Below are 19,586 nucleotides of genomic sequence, written 5' to 3' on the forward strand. Positions count from 1 at the left end.
GTTATTAAGGACTGTTGCTGACATCCAGCTATTTGAGACTTCAGTTTTTCAGTGTGTGCAATCGATAACTTTGTAACTGGTTCAAAACACATTTACGCAGGTAGAGTGTAAAATTCAAATACCTAATAGTGGCGGTGATTCCAGTAAAGGCTAGAATATCGAGCAAACCTTATCGAGCAATATTCACCGACGGGCCTATTCGAACCGAAAATAAGGGGCTGACCAATTGATATTCTTGACGTTGAATGGGAGCGGAAGCTGAGATATTTATGAATAACATGTGACTTCGGAATTGTTTTTTTTTTTTTAAAAAAATAGTTTGGCTCCAGCATATTGAAAAGAAAATTTCTGATTCCAAAATCACTGCAAAAATTCTGACTCCAGGTCAGATTGAGAACAAAAACAATATTTCCATATATCCTTTACTTTACTCTGGAAATTAATAAATAAATACTAGGTACTGCTAAAGAAGAGTTCAAGACTGATTTGAAAATATTACTTCTGTATGGTGTAATTTTGAATGTTATGTTATATTAATGATTTAAAATCCCTATACAATACACATGGGCTTAGGCACATGAGGAAAGGGTGGGGTACCATCTTTTAAAGACTGTTTATGTATAATTGTTCCGCATTGATAATATTATATTGATAATTTCATTGTAAAATCTCTCTAGAATTTCGCTTTTAAAATATTCAAATCAACAATGGTACAACTTCCTACAATATTCAAACAACACATTTGTCATAATATAGCTTAAAAATGTAACTGACGCCTGCAAATCCTCTAGAATTCAGATTTGCAGTCATACATTTCCGAAATAGCCCTGAGAAAGACTCCCGGACATTTTCTAAAGGTAATATGATGAATACATGAAGATTGCTTTCAAACACTTTGACAGACATATAACGGTATTTATATATAATGAAAAATGTACAGTTTGATATACCTTTATAGAATAATATAACGTTGCCTTTCTTATTGGTAAAAGAACGGCACAAAATACATATGTACTTGTGACACTTCAGTTTGTGACAGAGATTTCTTTCTTTCAAAACTCACAAGAATGTAGAAACTGGTGTTTTAACTCACATTTCCGGATTTAGCGTTTAAAATGTTCAATTTTTCGATGGACCCTATAGCGTCCCCCTCTCAATGCAGCAAGATTAGAACAATTTCTAAAGATAACATGACAGTTTAAGGAAAAAAGGCAACACCTTGTTTAAACACTATTCATACGCTCCGTTGGTGCACCCTGTTAAAATTATTACGTCCGACGTATAACCGCTCATCGTGTATATTGTTAAGAACAAGTGAATGAAGTATTGCTATGCAATACAAAGTCCCCTACTGGAAGGCACCTAATTTTCTCTACTGCAGTATAACATAATGAACTGATATCTGTCAATGATGTATAAACAATATTGAACTACATATATAATATGTTATAACAACACACTTGGATTAAAATGTGCATATATAAAAACCCACAGTTGTTTTCATATTGAATTTTTTTGGCTGATTATAAAAATGTTATCATGTAAGTTATTTATAGTAACAACAAAGGGAAATTAATCTTAAAAAAGAAATAATAATAATATAAGTCCACAAGAAACTCTTTACCAGGTAGAGATAGGTCAAAATACACCTAAAAATTGGATGTAACATGCATGCTGTACCACAGAAAAGTGGTCTCGATTTTTCTCTACTGCCAGTAATAAAAAAGTTACAATAAAATCTATTTATAGTAAAACAAAGGGATGTAATTCTAAAAACAAAGGTGCCTTATGGTGGTGAACATTTGGTCCAAGTTACATCAAAATCCCTCCATGCATGAAGAAGAAATGTTCCGTACAAAGTCATTCTTGAATTTGACCTTTGACCTCTAAATATGACCTTGACTTTAGACCTAGGGACCTGGTTCTTGCGCATGACATGTTGTCTCATCCAGGGGAATATTTGTGCCAACTGATATCTAAATCCTACTTTGCATGACAAAGTTATTGACCGGACAGGAAAAAAATCCTCTTGACCTTTGATCTCAAAGTGTGACCTTGACCTTTAAGCTAGGGTACTGGGTGTTGCGCATGACACGTCGTCTCATCATGGAAAACATTTGTGCTAAGTAATATTAAAATCCCTTATTGGATGGCAGAGTTATGGACGAGACAGGAAAAAAACTTTGTTGACCTTTGACCCCCAATTATGACCTTGACCTTTGAGCTAGGGGTCCGGGATTTGCGCATGACACGTCGTCTCATCATGGAGAACACTTGTGCTAAGTGATATTAAAATCCCTTAATGAATGTCAGAGTTATGGACCGTACACGAAACAGACCCTGTTCATGCTATGTTAACATTTGACTGCTAAGTATGACTTTGACCTTAGAGCTAGGGGTCTGAAAGTTGTACACGACACATCGTCTTATTATGAGGTACATTTGTGCCAAGTAATATTTAAATCCCTTCATAGATGGGAGAGTTATGGACCGGACAAAAAAAAAGCCTTGTTGACCTTTGACCTCCAATTGTGACCTTGACCTTTAAGCTAGGGGTCCAGGTTTTGCGCATGACACGTCGTCTCCTCATGGGGAACATTTGTGCCAAGTAATATTAAAATCTCTTCATGGATGGAAGAGTTATGGACCGGACAGGAAAAAAGCCCTGTTGAACTTTGACCTCCAATTGTGACCTTGATCTTTGAGCTAGGGGTCCGGGATCTGCGCATGACACATCATCTCATCATGGGGAACATTTGTGCCAAGTAATACTAAAATTCCTTTAAGGATGGGAGAGTTGTGGACCGGACAGGAAAAAAGCCCTGTTGACCTTTGACCTCCAATTGTGACCTTGACCTTTGAGCTAGGGGTCCGGGTTTTGCACAAGACACGTTGTCTCATCATGGGGAACATTTGTGCCAAGTAATATTAAAATCCCTTCATGGATGACAGAGTTATGGACCGGACACGAAATTGCGGAATGACGGAAAAGCGCATTCCTATAGTCCCCGAAACTGGTTTTCAACCAGTAGGGGACTAACAAGAGGTTCATGATGAATCTGGATTGCTCAACTGAATAATGCGAGCTACACTGACAATTGTAAGAGATCAGGTAAAAAAGTCAAATGTAAGTAAGCATTGAAATCTTTTCCCAGTTGTGTTAACATGTTTCAGATACAAACTGATGCTAAAATATTAAGGAAGTAGGTCAGTAGGTCACATTTATGGTCACTGAAATTCAGTTTTAAGATCAGTGTGCAAAACTGTACATGTCATCCAAATTTCAAGGCTGTATCTTAAAAAACAAGAAAGTAGGTCAGTAGGTCAAGGTCACAGGAAGGCGACCCCTAATCACTTAGGGTCATCAGGAACTTATGATTGAACAGTCTAGGAAATATGATCTGACAATTTTTAGGCAGTTTCCTATATAATTCATAAGACCCCCGGAGCGGGGTCTCTTTTTACTTCAGGAGCATAATTTAAACAATATTGTTAGAGGTCAACTACACAATGCTACATACCAAATATCAAAGCCCTAGGTCTTGAAATTTAAAGACGATTTTTTAAAGATTTTTTCTACGTAATTTAACTTGGCACCCCAGGACAAGGCCTCTTGTCACCTTAGGGGCATAATTTGAAGAATTTTGGTAGACGCCCACAGGGCAATGCCACATACCAAATATCAAAAGCCTAGGCCTTGAAGTTTTTTCCTACATAAGTCTATGTTAAACTTGGGACCCCCGGGCGGGGCCTCTTTTCACCCCAGGGGTATAATTTGAACAATATCCATAGAGGACCATCAGATGATGTAACATGCCATATATCAAGCCTCTATGCATTGTTTGGACAAAAATATTTTTCGGTTGTCATGGCAACCAGTGTTCTGTGTGGAATTCAATTCTTTGAACAATTTTGAAAGGGGGCTACCTAAAGATCATTCCTGTGATGTTTAGTGTAAATCCGCCAAGTGGCCAAGTGGTTTTCAAAATATTTTTAGGAAATGTTGACGGGAGAACGAACCACGACGCAAGAGGCACGACACTCGATGGACATTTAGTGGTCACAAAAGCTCACCATTAGCCTTTGGCCCAGATGAGCTAACAAGGTTAAGTTTTAACTCATTTCTCAAATACACTCTTTAATGGTTTTTCTGAAAAGGTTTAGCTTTCTTTAGGTCGAAACGGCAGATAACATTGTGAAACAATTGATGACATAGATTTCTTCCTCTCATAACCTCACCAGAGTTCAAGATGCAGCATTTAGATTTTTAAAATTGTGTTGGGGGAGCCCCCTAGTCTCCTAAACCTTGGCTTATGTACTATAGACATGGTATACACCAGCTTAGTGATTAGATTTTCCCTAAAAATTAGCGAGCATACATATTTGCCAGCCTTAGATTCAGTCGTTAGACTAAATTTTCTGCTTCTTTCGCTCACAAAACAGTACCTTTTTTTATCTGCAATATCTAAAGTCCAGAAGAAAAGATGATAGACCTGCTATCTGATGATATGCATGTCTTAGTTGTACAATACTTAAGTTTTGAATAGACACCAAAACTGTATGGATTCTACTAAATTTGTCGCTGTTTCCATCCCACTTTTTGATTTTACTTTTCTCAGAATGTCTGCCTGTGGCTTACATCAAGGTCTAGATAGATTCGTTAAATTATGTTTGTTTTATCTAAAAGCAATTATAATTCAAAAGTACAGATGAACATTTTTGCTTGAATTTATGTCAGACTAGTAATACAGGTTTGTATAAGGTTGTCATTAGTCAATTTGCCTAAATTAGTCCCAAAAGACAGGATCTAAACATACTTTTCACAAGCTGATAATTTCAAAATGGGGAAAATTATATTTATGAATAAATGAATAATTGTCAAAATGCATCACACCGCTTCAATACAAAATTTTAAAGGGAATCATTCATTTGTGACTTGCAAAATCTCTTGTATTTCATATATGTAAAAGTTATCAATTATATAATGTGTTTTCATTCTCAAATAACGTTTAACCATGTTGCTCATTATATATTAAATGGGTCAAAATCAGTAGCAATCATTCGTGTCAAGCTGCTTCTTGCTTCAAAATTTGATAACTTTAACTCGCCTGTTATATTTTAACAACAAGTATAGCGAAAATACACTGAAAAAGAGGAATATGTCCTTAGTTTGCTCTGGAAAAAAATATTCCGGACCTCAATTTTTGAAAAAAATATTCCGGCTTTCATACAAAGCAAAGAATATACTGTGGACAATTTGCTCCAGCGAGCACGTCTGAGCAAACTGTCTATAGTATTCTTTACGTAGCAAAAGAAAAAAAGTCTTCGGATACTATTATTATTGTATGAAATAAGAATAACCATATAGTATATAAATTTATGTTTTTCTTACCCGAATTCATATACATTAGAGCTTTCATCGGCTGGTATCACTGTTTTGGTTAGTGTTCCTTTACCCGAAGACCAATCCTCTACAGAACTGTAGTCCGTGCACTTGTAGTACAAGTATCCAAAAGTACCATAACAGTTGGAGAAGCATTCGATCTTACCGTGACCGCCGATAGAAATGCCGTTCTTAATGGTATTGTCGCTGCACGTGAAGTAGCTACCATACGACATACGCCACGATATACGGTAGTCCACATCTATTTCTCTCTAGATGAATGGAAACGAAAATAGTGTCTTTGTAAGATACGTAAACAAAAGAGCAACGCTGTTTATATTGAAAAAAAAATCCACAAATATCATTGAGCAAAACAAATCATAGTTCGATATTTTTAGGGTTTAGAAAGGAAACACGCACTCCCAATAAACGCCAGATAAAATGAATTCGAGGATCCCAAGCAGACTACCAAAGCCACCCCACAAAAATCACGGAACACACAAATTACCATAGAGGCACACAACCAGCACAATACAACCCACATAAAAAGGCGAAATAAAAATTCATAAGGTTATCGCCTTGGAACGGTCTGCAGCAGCAAAATAATACAATTATTTTAAAATCACTTTACCGGTTACCAAACTCACACTTGCACCCAGTGTTGCGTTAAGATTTTTCCCGTCGGTTTTTCCCCGGGGAAAATTCAATATGTTGGCTTTTGTGCACAAACAAGAGAGGAAATCTAACCAGCTGGATTTATTCTCCCCTGTAGTAAATTTTCCCCTTATTTTTTCTTTCACATTAAAGGGAGAGAGAAAACAGACAAGTTGGTTATTTTCCCCTTGGTTAGTTTTTCCTCCTATTTTTTCCTTTCACAAAAAAGGAGAAAAAAAAACATAACGTTTTTTCTCTCCATCTGCTTTTTTTCTCCATTGGCTAGTCGCCCACGCCAAACAAACAAAGGAGAAAAAAAACCTGACCAACCTTGGTTATTTTCCCTCTGATTTTCCTTTCACTCAAAGGGAGAAATAAACCTACCAGTTGGCTGTTTCTCCTCTTTGAATATTTTTTCCTCCGATGTTCTTTTTTCACAAAAAAGGAAGTAAAAGCAAACCAGTTATCCCCAACACACCCAAACCATTGTAAGTTCCCCCATCTCCTTCTCGTCACCCCCCCCCCCCCCCCCCCCCCCCCCCCCCCCCCCAATACTTTTTCTTTCACAAAAAGAGAGGAAAATAGAACAGTTGGTTATTTCTCCACATTGGTTAGTTTTTCCTTCTGTTTAATCTATCGCAAAAAGGGAGAAAAGGTAAACCAGTTGATTCTTCTGTCACTAGTGTGTATGTATCTACATACCAGAATGGTGATAGACGGTGAGGTGGGAAGAAACTCGGAAGTTATTTTCCAATACCTAGATAAAAATTAATAATAGACAATAAGGATGGAAGAAACTGAGTAGTTGGTTCTTTTCCCCTATGGTGTTTGTGAATTTACATGAAACTGCCAGAGTAACTATGCGCAATTAAATATTTTAGTGGAAATTAAGAAGGGTATAAGTGCATGAATAATGTCCCAATTATGACAGCTCCAGAGGCAGTAGTTGTTGTCGTCCGTCCGAAAATTAGAATCACTATTAATAAGCTGTTTTATATTGTAGAAACAAGTCGTTTTAAATTGCAGTAAACTGGAATATTTTATCCTTGTAGTTGTCAACATATATTAAACAAGGTCCCTGGTAATGATATGTATAGCAATTAGGAAAACCAGGATTTAGACACTACATCTTTTTAATACTCAAAAGTTTCAAAACTATGTTTTATTCATGGATCTTAAGTTTTATATTTTAAGTTTTCTCCTAACCTACCAAAGCTATTGCTTTAAAACTTGCAACACTTGTTTACCATCAAAAGCTGACTCTGTACAGCAAGACACATAACTTCATCCTACTTTATGCAACAACTATAGACCCTTTTTGACTCAAAAATATCAGATTTCTTGGTTATTTTTTATCTTTAGATCAACTTTTCTCCTTATCGGCCAAGCTATTGCTTTAAAACTTGGAGAAGTTATTCGCTAGTAAAGCTGACTCTACACAGCTAGTACCATAACTCTACATTGCTCTTTACAATAATTGTTGCCCCTTTCGGACTTAAAAGTCGTGTATAGGACAATATTTCTATTACACAGAGACGTCTGCGCCCGCAAGGCAGTGCTCTTGTTTTAAATTGGGAATGACTAGTATCTAGTGGTAGTTGAGTAAGATATCCTTTCTAAATAATTTCCACTTGTCAAATGAATGAATAAACCCGGTGCTTTTGTTGTGACTTTTTCTGCTTTTAGTAAACGCATAATATTAAATCCTATTGAATAATATAGCTTTGACCTCACTGTATATAACGTGTACTACATTTTTTGTAATATGTATGTCATACTAAATCCCTCTTGTTATTCTGATTCCTCGTTTAAATGTGTAAATATATATGTATGCATGCCTGCATCTTTACATATATGTATATAACTATATATATATGTAAAATGGCTTTTAATATTCTTTAACAAGATTGAATTATTATTATTATTATTTTAAATGTGTTGTAATTATTGAAAACTGTGTATTATATCATGTTTTAGTAGCCTCTTATAACTCTACTAAAGAGTGGCAAAGTACATGTATATGTAGAATTTTATCATGTCTTTAATATTGATTTGTGTACTTTGATGAGACATTAAAGTGGCATTATGTGCATCTTACAGCACGTAGTGTGTTTTTGGTGAATGTTTTATAAAAGCAAGTTTTCGGTTGCTGTGCATTTAAATGTGTTTAATTAACAATAATGCCGCATAAGTATTTGAAAGTGATGCTTTAGAAATGAAGAAATCGGACTAATAAAAAATAGTTCATTTCTTCAGTCTTGTACGCAATGATCTCCCTTACCTATAAGTAGAGATTTCTGAGGTTGAAGGGAAGCAACTCCTGCAAGCAGTTTGACTTTTCTTAAAAAGACTGCCCCAGTCAAAATAAGAAAAGTCATATTTAAAAAGTTATTATTTTGTAATGGTAACAGGAAGAGTTTGGTATACTGGGTTAAAAACTATAATTTCCTCCACCCTTTTTACACACATATCTATTTGTGCTGTATTTTTATTTGAAAAATGCGTATAATTCCACTTTAATAGACAATAAAACCTTCTTTGCACAACCCTTACATATCGTACGGCCGATACTAATTTATAAAACGAATTGAGAGTACACTGACAAGAGAATGAGTTAATGAACGGTAGACCTATCTTAAACATAATTCTTATCAATCTTGGTGATATATTTAAATTTTGTATACTAGATGTATAAAACAATAATATTTATGTTGTTTCTTAAGAAAATGAGTTTGCTTGGAAATAGCACTTCAAAAGTACTTCAGAACATTAATGTACAGGTATCAAAGTGTATATTTAAAATTAGTTCAGAGTCTTTCTATTTAGGTTTATCAATACACCAGGGCCTTATAATCATTCTGTTTGTATAGATAATAACAAACAAATACAATAAGATATAATAATATATTTCAAATTTTTCAGAATGCATATAGTTTATTATGTTAAATACTCAATCATGCAGAGGATGAAATTTCTTTGTGTAGAAAACCTAAAACCTGTAGGAGTGAATGTTTTTGTACATTTTTTCTGTCATAACTGTTTCAAGAAAGTAGGTCGTTCTTTGTCTTTAAGGCGTGATGTATTAAACGCAAGTTATGAATTTTAACATTTGAAAAATGGCCGTCTGTCAGTATAGATGGTGTAGTACTTTAAAATTTCTCTTGTTCAAGTTTACTACCATATAAACAAACAAACGAACCGTAAATCAATCAGATATTAAAGTTACTTTTTACACTAGCAATACGACAATGAAATTCAGTGCACGTTCAAACAGTTTGTTATGCAAATCATTTCGCTATTCAAATACGTTTTGCTGGTCTATAGGAGTGTTTACTGCTTTGTAATGTTTTTCAACTTGTCAATACGTAATGTCAAATGTCTAGACGCGACGTTATCTCTCCCGCACAGCCGTACAACTCTGATATATAACATGCACTGTGTAATTATTGAAAGAAAAATCTGTTCCGCAATCTTCTCGTTACCGGCCATGATTCCATGTGTATTTTATAACAGTTTCAGTTTCAGTTTATTGTCAAACAGCAATACATTTGCCTTTGGCCATTTACAAATATAAAAAAAAACTTATGGCAAAGACAATCATACACGAGAAAGTGAACATATATACAGAAGACAAAGAACAAAACAGAATAATTGTATTCGATCAGAAGACAAGTAGATTTTCAAGAGTATTCTTTCTTACAGTTAGTGCTTCTTTAATATATTTTGCAAGACTATATATACATCATTTACTACTGGATGACATTAGTGTATTAAACTTTTGCACAATAGGCCATGAGCATCGGCCCAGGTATTTGGATCTTATGCAACTATAACGTGGACAACATAATATGAAATGGTATTCTGACTCGATAACATTTTGATTGCATAATTTACATAATCTTAATATAACAATAACACTGCAAACACATTTTGTGCACTTTTTAATGGATTAAAATGGAACAAAATTAAACACACACAATTTAATACTTCAAAAGCGTATGTGCCAGACGCGAAACCCTGAAATCACATCAACTGACACATGGTTGAGATTACAACTTTCTAGATCTGTAAATAAAATGTTTAGTTAAACGATACATTACGTAAAATAAGTTGTTTTGATATATTTTACACGACCACACAGCATTTTGAAAGCCACAATTACATGAAAAATGAAACTAATCATGAAACAATTCAAGTGAAGATATATAATTCTGTTCCTTTTTTCTTGTGTGAAGAAATAATGTCCAGTTTTACATTCTCATAACAATTGAAAATAAATATAATGATATATATTGCGCGAAGGGTGTTGTCTGTCTTCAAATTTAGACTGGATGGGTTTTTGTCCACACTGATATTTCAATGGGAGAGGTTTTGTCCGGCAACGAAATTTTGACGGGAGGGATTTTGAAAGAGAAATAAAACAGCTTGATTAGGTTTTGTCCGCTTCATTAAAAACAGCAAAAGAAAAATGTTTTACAAGTTGTTTTCAAAACTGCTTACACCAACTGATAAGAATGTCTCAGTGTGTATTTATGCATTTGTATAACATATTATTCAGAACTTAATTCAGAACTTTGTTTAAGAACTTGCTGATGTTTGAATTGTTTGAAAGTTTATTTATAATCGCTACATGGTAACCTAGGTGACTCCTGTAGAAGACTGTAAGTAGCGTTAGTGTGAAAATTGTGCATAATACAGAAGACTCTCCAGTAACAGCACCCATACACAGGATTCTTACCCAAAACGACTTTAAGTAGAAGGATCGGTGACTCGAATTTGGTTTCGTAGTCAAACAGTGTTTTAAATGGACCACTGCGTCCGCTCTCTGACGTGAAATATGTATAATTTATGTAAAAACCTGTCCCAGCGCAATCTTCTGGCTTTTATAAATATTCGACAATGAGGGATTTAATAGAATAAAACAGGAAGTAAAATTCAACGCAATGAACCCTGACCGCACTCTTATAACTACAGTTGTTTTAAACATTTGAGAACTTAAAATATGTTCACATGCATTTTTTCTCAATATTTTAAGTTTTTGTTAAACATGTTTGAGATATCCGGCGATCTGGCCCTCGAAGAGGCCGATTATATTGATGATATTGTTACGGCGTTTGGGGGTGTGGCTTGGTGTGAAGGCTTGAATAAAATAAATCATTTCTGACTTCGGATATGCTTGAAAAAAATTCTGGCTTCAATATATCCTAAATAAATCTGGCTCTAAAGTCACTGACATTACTTTTATAGGCTTTAAATTTCTTTTAAATTTGATATTTTAAATAGGCACATGAAAGGTTTAGTGTAAGGTTTACAACCACTTATAATAAGGTAAAACAAATATCACTGACGTTTATTCAGCTTGTTTTACAAACATCTGTACTGATCTAAAGTTAATATGCAGAAGAGATTGAGTTGAAAGTATTAAAACAGTACGGTGTATTTTTTACTTCATTATAATAATTTCAATGTATGAATGAAATATACCCTATAAAGTAAAAACCTATGCATATGGACGGTTGTTTATGTATATATTTGTAAAGTTTTATTCGTTTCGTTTTCATAAGACCATAACGTTAATTTTTTCTGAAAACTCATTAGAATTCAGCGTTTTGCTTTTAAAATATTCAAACTAATCTGTGGTACAACTTCATACAAGGCTCTAATACCCTAATAAAAATTCCCTTTTCAAAAGTTTATAACTTAAACATGGAGTAACTGAAGGCCATATTTTCAGTGTCAAAAGCCTCTAGAATTTGGCATTCACAAATTCTAAAAATTTTCCGGGGTATCCTCGACCCCACTCCCCCTACTGGAGTTAAACACTTTCTAACATTGACATACTCTGATGAAGTCCAATGGACGAAACATGTTAGTTTTAATGTAAAAATATATATCTGGAGTTAGTTCTTCGCTTTATCTATTATTAAGAAAGCAAAGTCAAGTTTATAATGCTTTGATAGAAAACGATTATGTACATCCAAAACCCAACACTGTCTTGTCATGGCATAAATAAGCTTCTTCAGTTCATAAAAATATTTTCTTAAAAATAAAAAATGAAAACGTGAATTCCTCATTCGCCATACTAAAAAGCTTTTGGTCATGCATCCGATCCAGTTTCTCCCTGGGTTGACAAAAAGTCTTTAAGATAAACCAGAGATTATATAAATATGCCTACTCGATTTGTATTGATTCTTGGCTTGGTCATAAGAAAATGTCTAACTACGTTGATACACCGATTTTTTTTTCTAATTGCATAACTTAGATACATTAATTGTATCTATAAAAACCATCAAGGTAGAGGAATTTGATACAAAGTTTGGACCAGATTTGTCTTCTGCTCTTTCCCTCTATTTTTATGGAAATGCTCAACTAAATCTAGTTCTATTTTTATACGAAACTGAGTCGATAAAGCAAATTTATTTTGTAAATCATGTGTTCAAATCGTCTTTGCTGTTGTACTTTTGTAATATATACTTCTATGTGTATTTTAGAATTGGTGTATTTGTTAAGAAATGCCCAACTCATATACAGTTTACTTATTCACTTAAATGCGGTGTTATGCTTGTTGTATGTCGCCCGAGCCAACGGTCACTCCCACAAACAGTCACCCATGTATTTCCTCCAAACACTAATACTTACAAGCAGTATGTACTCAAAGCAAATTTTTCAAATATTTTTGTATCTAAAATTTCTCGTGGAGAACACCTGTAACACCATAGTTGACCTCCAATTATCATGGCTAGTAGTGTGTACTTGTCAACCCAATTTTTCAAATTTTTATATGAAAATGCATCATTTTATTAAGTAGAACTTTAACAAAATTTTGGAGACGACCCATAAACCTCCCATCTACCTTAACTCCAGTTATCCAGGTTAGAAGGATGTACATTTTAACCTGGTGTTCTCAGACATGATGTCTGAAATGGCTTAACATGCACCGTTTTGGCCTGTAGAATTTCAAAATTTCTCAGGAAGGTTATCTCAAAATTCGAAACCGTACCTGTATTATAGTTTTCCAAGCTAGTAGGGTGTACTTGATTTACTTGAAATGCACCATTTTTTCTTAAAGAATCTTGCGGAATCCCAAGGACCCCTGAAGCCTTACTCTTACATGTAGTACAATTCTCCAAGTTAGTAGTGTGTACCTGTCAACATGACTTACACGGATGGCTTGTCTGAAATCGCTTTAAAAGCACCATTTGTCTCGAAGAGTTTCAAAGATTCTTCGAGAGAATCTCCGAATCTTCAACCATACATATATATACTCCAATTATCCATGCTAGTATGTAGTTATCTACTGGAATTGCTCAGAGTTTTTGTCTAAAATGGCTTCAAAATTCACAACTGTGAGGTACAGATGTACAGACTGACAATGTGAAAATTGATATCACTTCATGCAAATGCATCTCATGACCCTAGAATTGGAATATTCTTAAAATAGAATTCAGAAGAGCTATGACCTTGGTCTTGTCAGTGAAAAATCTAATATTATTCCAAGCTACCGTTGACAAAAATTGGTACTTTTGTCCGGCCTGTCTAGAACTATGAAATTGGTACTCGACTATAGAGTATAGAGGTGCACTTCTACTACCTTACAAAAGAGTTAGCTTTTATAACGACGTAGTAGAATGTCTGCCTTAGGTGACATTTTAAATGCACCACTTGTCTTGTAGATGATCAAAATGTCTTTGGAGGACCCATGAACTCTCATCCCTACATGTACTACAATTATTCAGGCTAGTGGGGTATACTTAACAATACGTTTTGCTATAGGATTTTGTCTTTAATGTGTCTTAGAATGTAGAATTTCTCGAGTGGATCCTGAACCATCATTTCTGCATGTACTGTTAATTATTCACACTATATAGTATGGTGTACTTATCAACATGATTTATTTGCTTTTTGTGTCTGAATCAGCTTTTAAATACTTCATTGTATCTTCCGGAATTTCAAAAAGAACGTCCCCTTGAAAATTCGATCGTCCTTGAATCCACTTCGTCTTAATTCGCAAATGTCTAATACCTTTAACACTAGAACTTTAAATATGTTTCGTGTATCTATTCACTATTGTTCACCCAGATCAAACAAAATGTCTCAACTGTAGGCAGTAGCAGTGATAGAGGATTTGTAGGCTCAATGAAAATTATTAGTCAGAGGTGATATTTTATTGATAAAATCATAACTGACTATTTCAATTCACTGACGTATTCACTTTATCACTTTTCAGTTCACATTCGTATTCACTGTTTCGTTTGGGTTTTTTTTCACTATTTCTCTTCACTTAATTCGTCACAGTCTTTGTTTGGTTTGTCAAAATAAATTAGAGCCGACAGTCCCGTAAAACAGATTATAAAAATGTTGACCTAAGGCAAGAAATTCTTCTTTTAATTTGGAGATAACCGTGGAGGGAGAAATGGGGTTGGTTCTCCCAGCCTTTCGACAAAGGAAATCTATCTGCAAATTCTGTATTCGCGTTTCGTCCAGATACATACCTAACAAAAGTATTGTGCTATGAAAAAGTTGATATCAGTTTGTAAAATTATATTTGTTATCTATAGATCTGAATATTTTTGTAACATTAATGTATCAGCAGAAAAACATACACTTATTGCAGCTATTAAAGTATAATATATGCAAATACATGTTTCAGAGTAAAAATTCAAAACTGAACCAGGTAAATATTGTGTTAAAACCTGTTCTCAAATTAAACAAGAATTTTCTAATGACAGCGCACTCGACTACTTGACGACCTTATTACTAATACTAGCTTATATAAGATAAGCTTTAGCAAATTTTAAGTTAATTAAGTTAAAAAGGGGGCATAATTTTGCTAACATGTAGACCATACTTACAAAACTTACCACACGAAGTGATCATGATACAAAAGACGTGTGAAGAATCTGAAAACATTTGGTCAAGTAATTCCTGAGAAACATGCTTACATGCAGAACTGTCACAAAATTTCAATGTTAAAAAGGGGCAAAGGGTGAGCAAATAAAAGCTAGAGTTAAGTAACTTGTCATATGAGGTTATCTGTTGATGCCGAAGACATGTGTAAAATATTAAAGCGTTTGGCCTTGTAGTTTCTGAGAAATATGCTTACATGCAAAAGAAAGGCTACTTGGATGATCCTCTCTATGCCAGGATGCTACTGGCCAAGTGTGGTGTAATTCTGATCAATAGTTTTAGAGAGATGATATTTAAGCAAAACAAGTTGACGCAGGGCGCAGGATGGACGACGTACGAGCGACGACAGACGCCGGAGTAACCATCTATATTAATAGCTCTCAATTTAGGTGAGATAATAAGGGTCTGAAACAGTTATTAGGTTAAAACGTTTATTTAGCTAATATCAGGCATACGTCTGAGACTATGATCTGAGATTAATAAGGTTCGAAATAATAGTAAATAAATTGGTTTCATACAATGCCTGTTCTACAGATATATACTTTCAAATTGTTTTATTTCTCTCGGCGAAAGCGTTACACTAGTTTTATTAATATCAACTTCAATATTTTGTTAAAACAATATTAGCTAAATGGAATATTTTCGAACACATCATTGATAAGAGATAGTGTAAGAACATGTTTTCATATTCAATATTTTTTCTTTCTTTGTTATGATTTTATATTGGGTTATTACTATTCAGTTCCTATATGATCTGATCATAGTAGACCTTGAGCTGACAACTGACCCTGTCCCCCCCCCCCCCCCCCCCCCCGCAACGCCCCCAGGGGGAATTTTCAACATTATGATTTTCTTAAAGTTATAGTTGTTCACAGACCAAAGTTTGCAAGTTTCCGTTGGGGCTTTAACGAGTTACGAAGATTTAAAATACGTTACCATGCAAATTTTCATTTAATTCACCATTTATGCTAATAAAATATTATAAACATGCCAATTGTTCAATTAATCATTATAAATAAGGCATTTACAAATGTTCATGTATTTAAAATTAAAATTACCATATGTACATATCATTTTAAGTGAACAAATGTTATGTTTTATCCGTAATTTACGTTACTTTGTTTGAAATCACTAGAACATTAAAAAATATGTCATCATATATGATGTTTTTAAGTTATAAAATAATGATAATGATTAATACACAGTTCAATAATTGATATAATTATGATACAACTACCCAAAGATTTAACTGATTCAATATGTCACGTATAATACGTTACCTTTCCAAAATATGACTATTTTTGTTAAAAAAAAGATATTTAAAATTTTGGTATTACACATTATTATGGTTAGGATTTTTATACACTGAACTATAAATTAACATCAACAGACATGAACAACATTATCAAATGAATGAATATAGATTTTATAATTCATTAGACAATATTATTTAAATATATTAAGAATATATAGTTCTTTGCATGTACCAGTATGACTGCATATCATAATTATCATACGTACAAATAAATAACATAAACAGCGCAATGCGGAACAATATAAGCCCAAAGGTATGACCTCTGACCACTAAGTGTAACCTTGACCTTACAATGAAAATGGTATTCACTATTCCAGGGTCGACACTCCTATTAGGGTCTGAAGAGGTTTCTAACGCTAACAAGCAGATGCCCTTAGATTTCGGTTGTTGATGATAAGTACAACTGCATTCAATCCTCTGACAGTGACCGTGGTAACCTTTAACTGCATTCCCACTACACTCACCCTACCCCCACAACCCGTTCTATAAAGTGGATCACAAGGGCGACAAAGTGTGTGCGAAGGTGACCTGGGAGGTCACAAATGGATTCCTTACAGAATCAAGCATTACAGGGATACACTGCTGGATAATTAACATGGATTTTAACCAGTAACGATTATACATCTAATGCGAAGCAGACCACCAGGTTTCTTAAAACAGACGAGATTCCCCAGTGGAAGGCTAATTACTTGTATAGAAGCAGGTATTCCACACATATCTTATAAATACACGAATTAAGGTCATTGGATACCCTGACCTAAGTTCATAAACTTCTGGGATGCCTAAAAAACATACCAAATTATTAAGGCCCTGGGATACCAAGAGCAAGGACCATAATACTAACACTAATGCATATCAGGGGATACACATACTGACATTAGTTCATAAACTCCTGGTTTGTACGGAGAGACATCAAATTATTACGGTGCTGGGATACCCAGGGATGGGACTATCGTACCCATACTAATGTGCACTATGGGATAATCATTCCGACTTAAATTTCTAAAACATAGCCAAGATAGCTACAAAACATACAAATCTGAGAAACCTGGGTTTTCTGGAAAGCTAATGGTAGTAAAATGAACTAGTTTCTGCATCTTTTACAAGGATAAACCTGGGATGCCCAGAAAGCTGGGAAAACCCCAAACAGATGGTCGCAGTTTCTGCGTCTATTGCCGGACTGGGCTTTGCCTCTGCTGACCCATATCTGAAAGAGGATCCAAAGTAAGTGATTCATGACCCGCAGTCACTTTCCCCAGGCCTCTAGCCCAATGATCTCTATTGCTTAAACCAGGTCCCGCGACAGGTCCCGAAATACCAATTCCCATCTGGAATGGACTCGTGCTTCAACCCAAGTACAAAGGATGTTGTGGTTAAATTAAGGCTGCACAGCCATATCTACCGTCAGTTTTAGAGACTGCAGTCTCACACTGGGGATAAATCGATCTTGCCGCCACTTAACCAAATCCACAATTCCACTTACTGATTAAGGGTTAGTAAGCCATAACCAGACCCACAAGTGAGACTCTGGCACAATGTGCCCCTACTGTTCTATCCATCAGAACAGGAGACCTGAACACATCGCAAAGACCCTGACAAAAAACCCCCTCCCAGTCGATGTTTCCATAATTGTGTAAAGCCACAGTGACAGAGCAAGGCCCATACTGTACTTGTTATAACCCGACCCTTTTTCCCTGGACTGTGCACAGAAAGGGTAGTGTAAACTACCAATCTCTGAATGAAAGGATGATTAAAACTGAGGAAAAGGACACCGATCTACAAATAAGGACACTACAGTTTGCAACGCAGGACAAGAATTGCTTAACATATATTTATTCCATAGTTGCTGCCATCATAGTTTGATAGTTTAATGTATATGCAAAATATTTAAAACCAAAAAATAATAGCTAATTTTCAAAGATAAAGTATGTGTTCACATTACAGAATACATGAAAATGTATAGTTTATACATGGAAATGTATAGTTTATATGTTAGGTAACGTAAATTGCAACGTGGATTGTTTTTTTTTTTGTTGTTGTTGTTGTTGTTGTTTTTTTGTTTTAATAAATGTGTTTAAAGTCAAAATGCAAAGCTATGTTAAAAAATATTTTGATTGAATTGTAATATGCTATTTCTAAATGCTAAAGTACATTTAAGGTAACAGAACACAAGAGATACAGTTTGTGTGTTCGGTAACGTAAATTGTAACTTAGTTTGATATGTAAATACGTGTAATTTAAGTTAAACCTACAGTTTGAAATGCAAATCTATACTGTTAAGAACAGAATAATATTGTAATTTTGTTTTTACAAATGATAAAGTATGTTTTAAAGAATCTGAAGACATAAACTATAATTTGTATGTTTGGTAACGTAAAATGTATTGTACATTTCAATGTAACATATGTTACAAGTTAGAGGCTTGTTTATAAATAAACAAATAGTTGTATTACATATAACTAAAGAATGTTAATATAAAATGAACATTTTTAAGAAAAACATGTTCGAATTATGTATGAGTTTGAAAAATTGCAAATTTTGGAAGAATGACGTTACATTTTAAGAATCGCTAAAAGTCAGCTTTCTCTTAACTTATACTGGCAATTTTTATATCATTGAACACTGAACTTTTTAATGGTAACTTCATTTTTTGATTACCTGGTCATCTAAATTAATAGTATTTGCAGTAAAAACTTTATGCCAAAAATGTTTGTTTTTTAGGGTAACGTATCTTTTTCCGATTTTTTTCTTTTTTAACATTACATTTCAGACATTAAAGTTTAATCAAATTGCAGCATTTAGTATACATCTTGAAATAACCTATGCAAACTTGAAATGATTTACTAATATAATGGTACAATTTGTCTTTAAAAACTGATGAAAAAATGCAGATTTTGACGGTAACGTATTTTAAAGCGTGGTTACGGAGAAAAGCCCCGCTCGCCAGCTGCAAACTTTATGCCAAAATGTTCACGACACATTGGGGTTTCAAAAACATATGGTCGCAAAATTCCCCCGCTGGGGGAGCAAAACCCCATTTGGCTCATGGTCTATAGCGGATAACTGATTTTTACACACCATTTTTTTTCTTTTGGTAATGGTGTCTTTTTGTTGCTCTCATTGTTTTATTCTTAATATTCTTACAGCAATATTTAAACCTTGGATTAGCAATTACAATCTTATTAGTTTACCGAGATATTTTTGTTTGGTTGATATAACATGTGATTGTTGTTCAGACAGTATGTTAGATATTTATAAGTCTCTTATCAATGGCAATGCACTTTTGTTGTATGTGCATTTTAAGTAAAGCATGTTTTTATGATTTAA

At 34.3% G+C, this 19,586-nt stretch overlaps 1 protein-coding gene across 2 annotated transcripts in view; it reads right to left on the minus strand.

Moving 5' to 3' along the window:
- The window catches only part of LOC123564214 (uncharacterized), an 84,310-nt gene that overhangs the window by 62,964 nt on the left and 1,760 nt on the right, over positions 1 to 19,586 (minus strand). For both annotated transcript variants that reach the window (XM_053536842.1, XM_053536843.1), the window contains exon 2: positions 5,393 to 5,655. In XM_053536842.1, the coding sequence (XP_053392817.1) occupies positions 5,393 to 5,655 (263 nt within the window). The remainder of the gene's footprint in view (positions 1 to 5,392; positions 5,656 to 19,586) is intronic.

This window comes from Mercenaria mercenaria, chromosome 2 (assembly GCF_021730395.1).
Source record: "Mercenaria mercenaria strain notata chromosome 2, MADL_Memer_1, whole genome shotgun sequence".
Taxonomy (NCBI): Eukaryota; Metazoa; Mollusca; class Bivalvia; order Venerida; family Veneridae; genus Mercenaria; species Mercenaria mercenaria.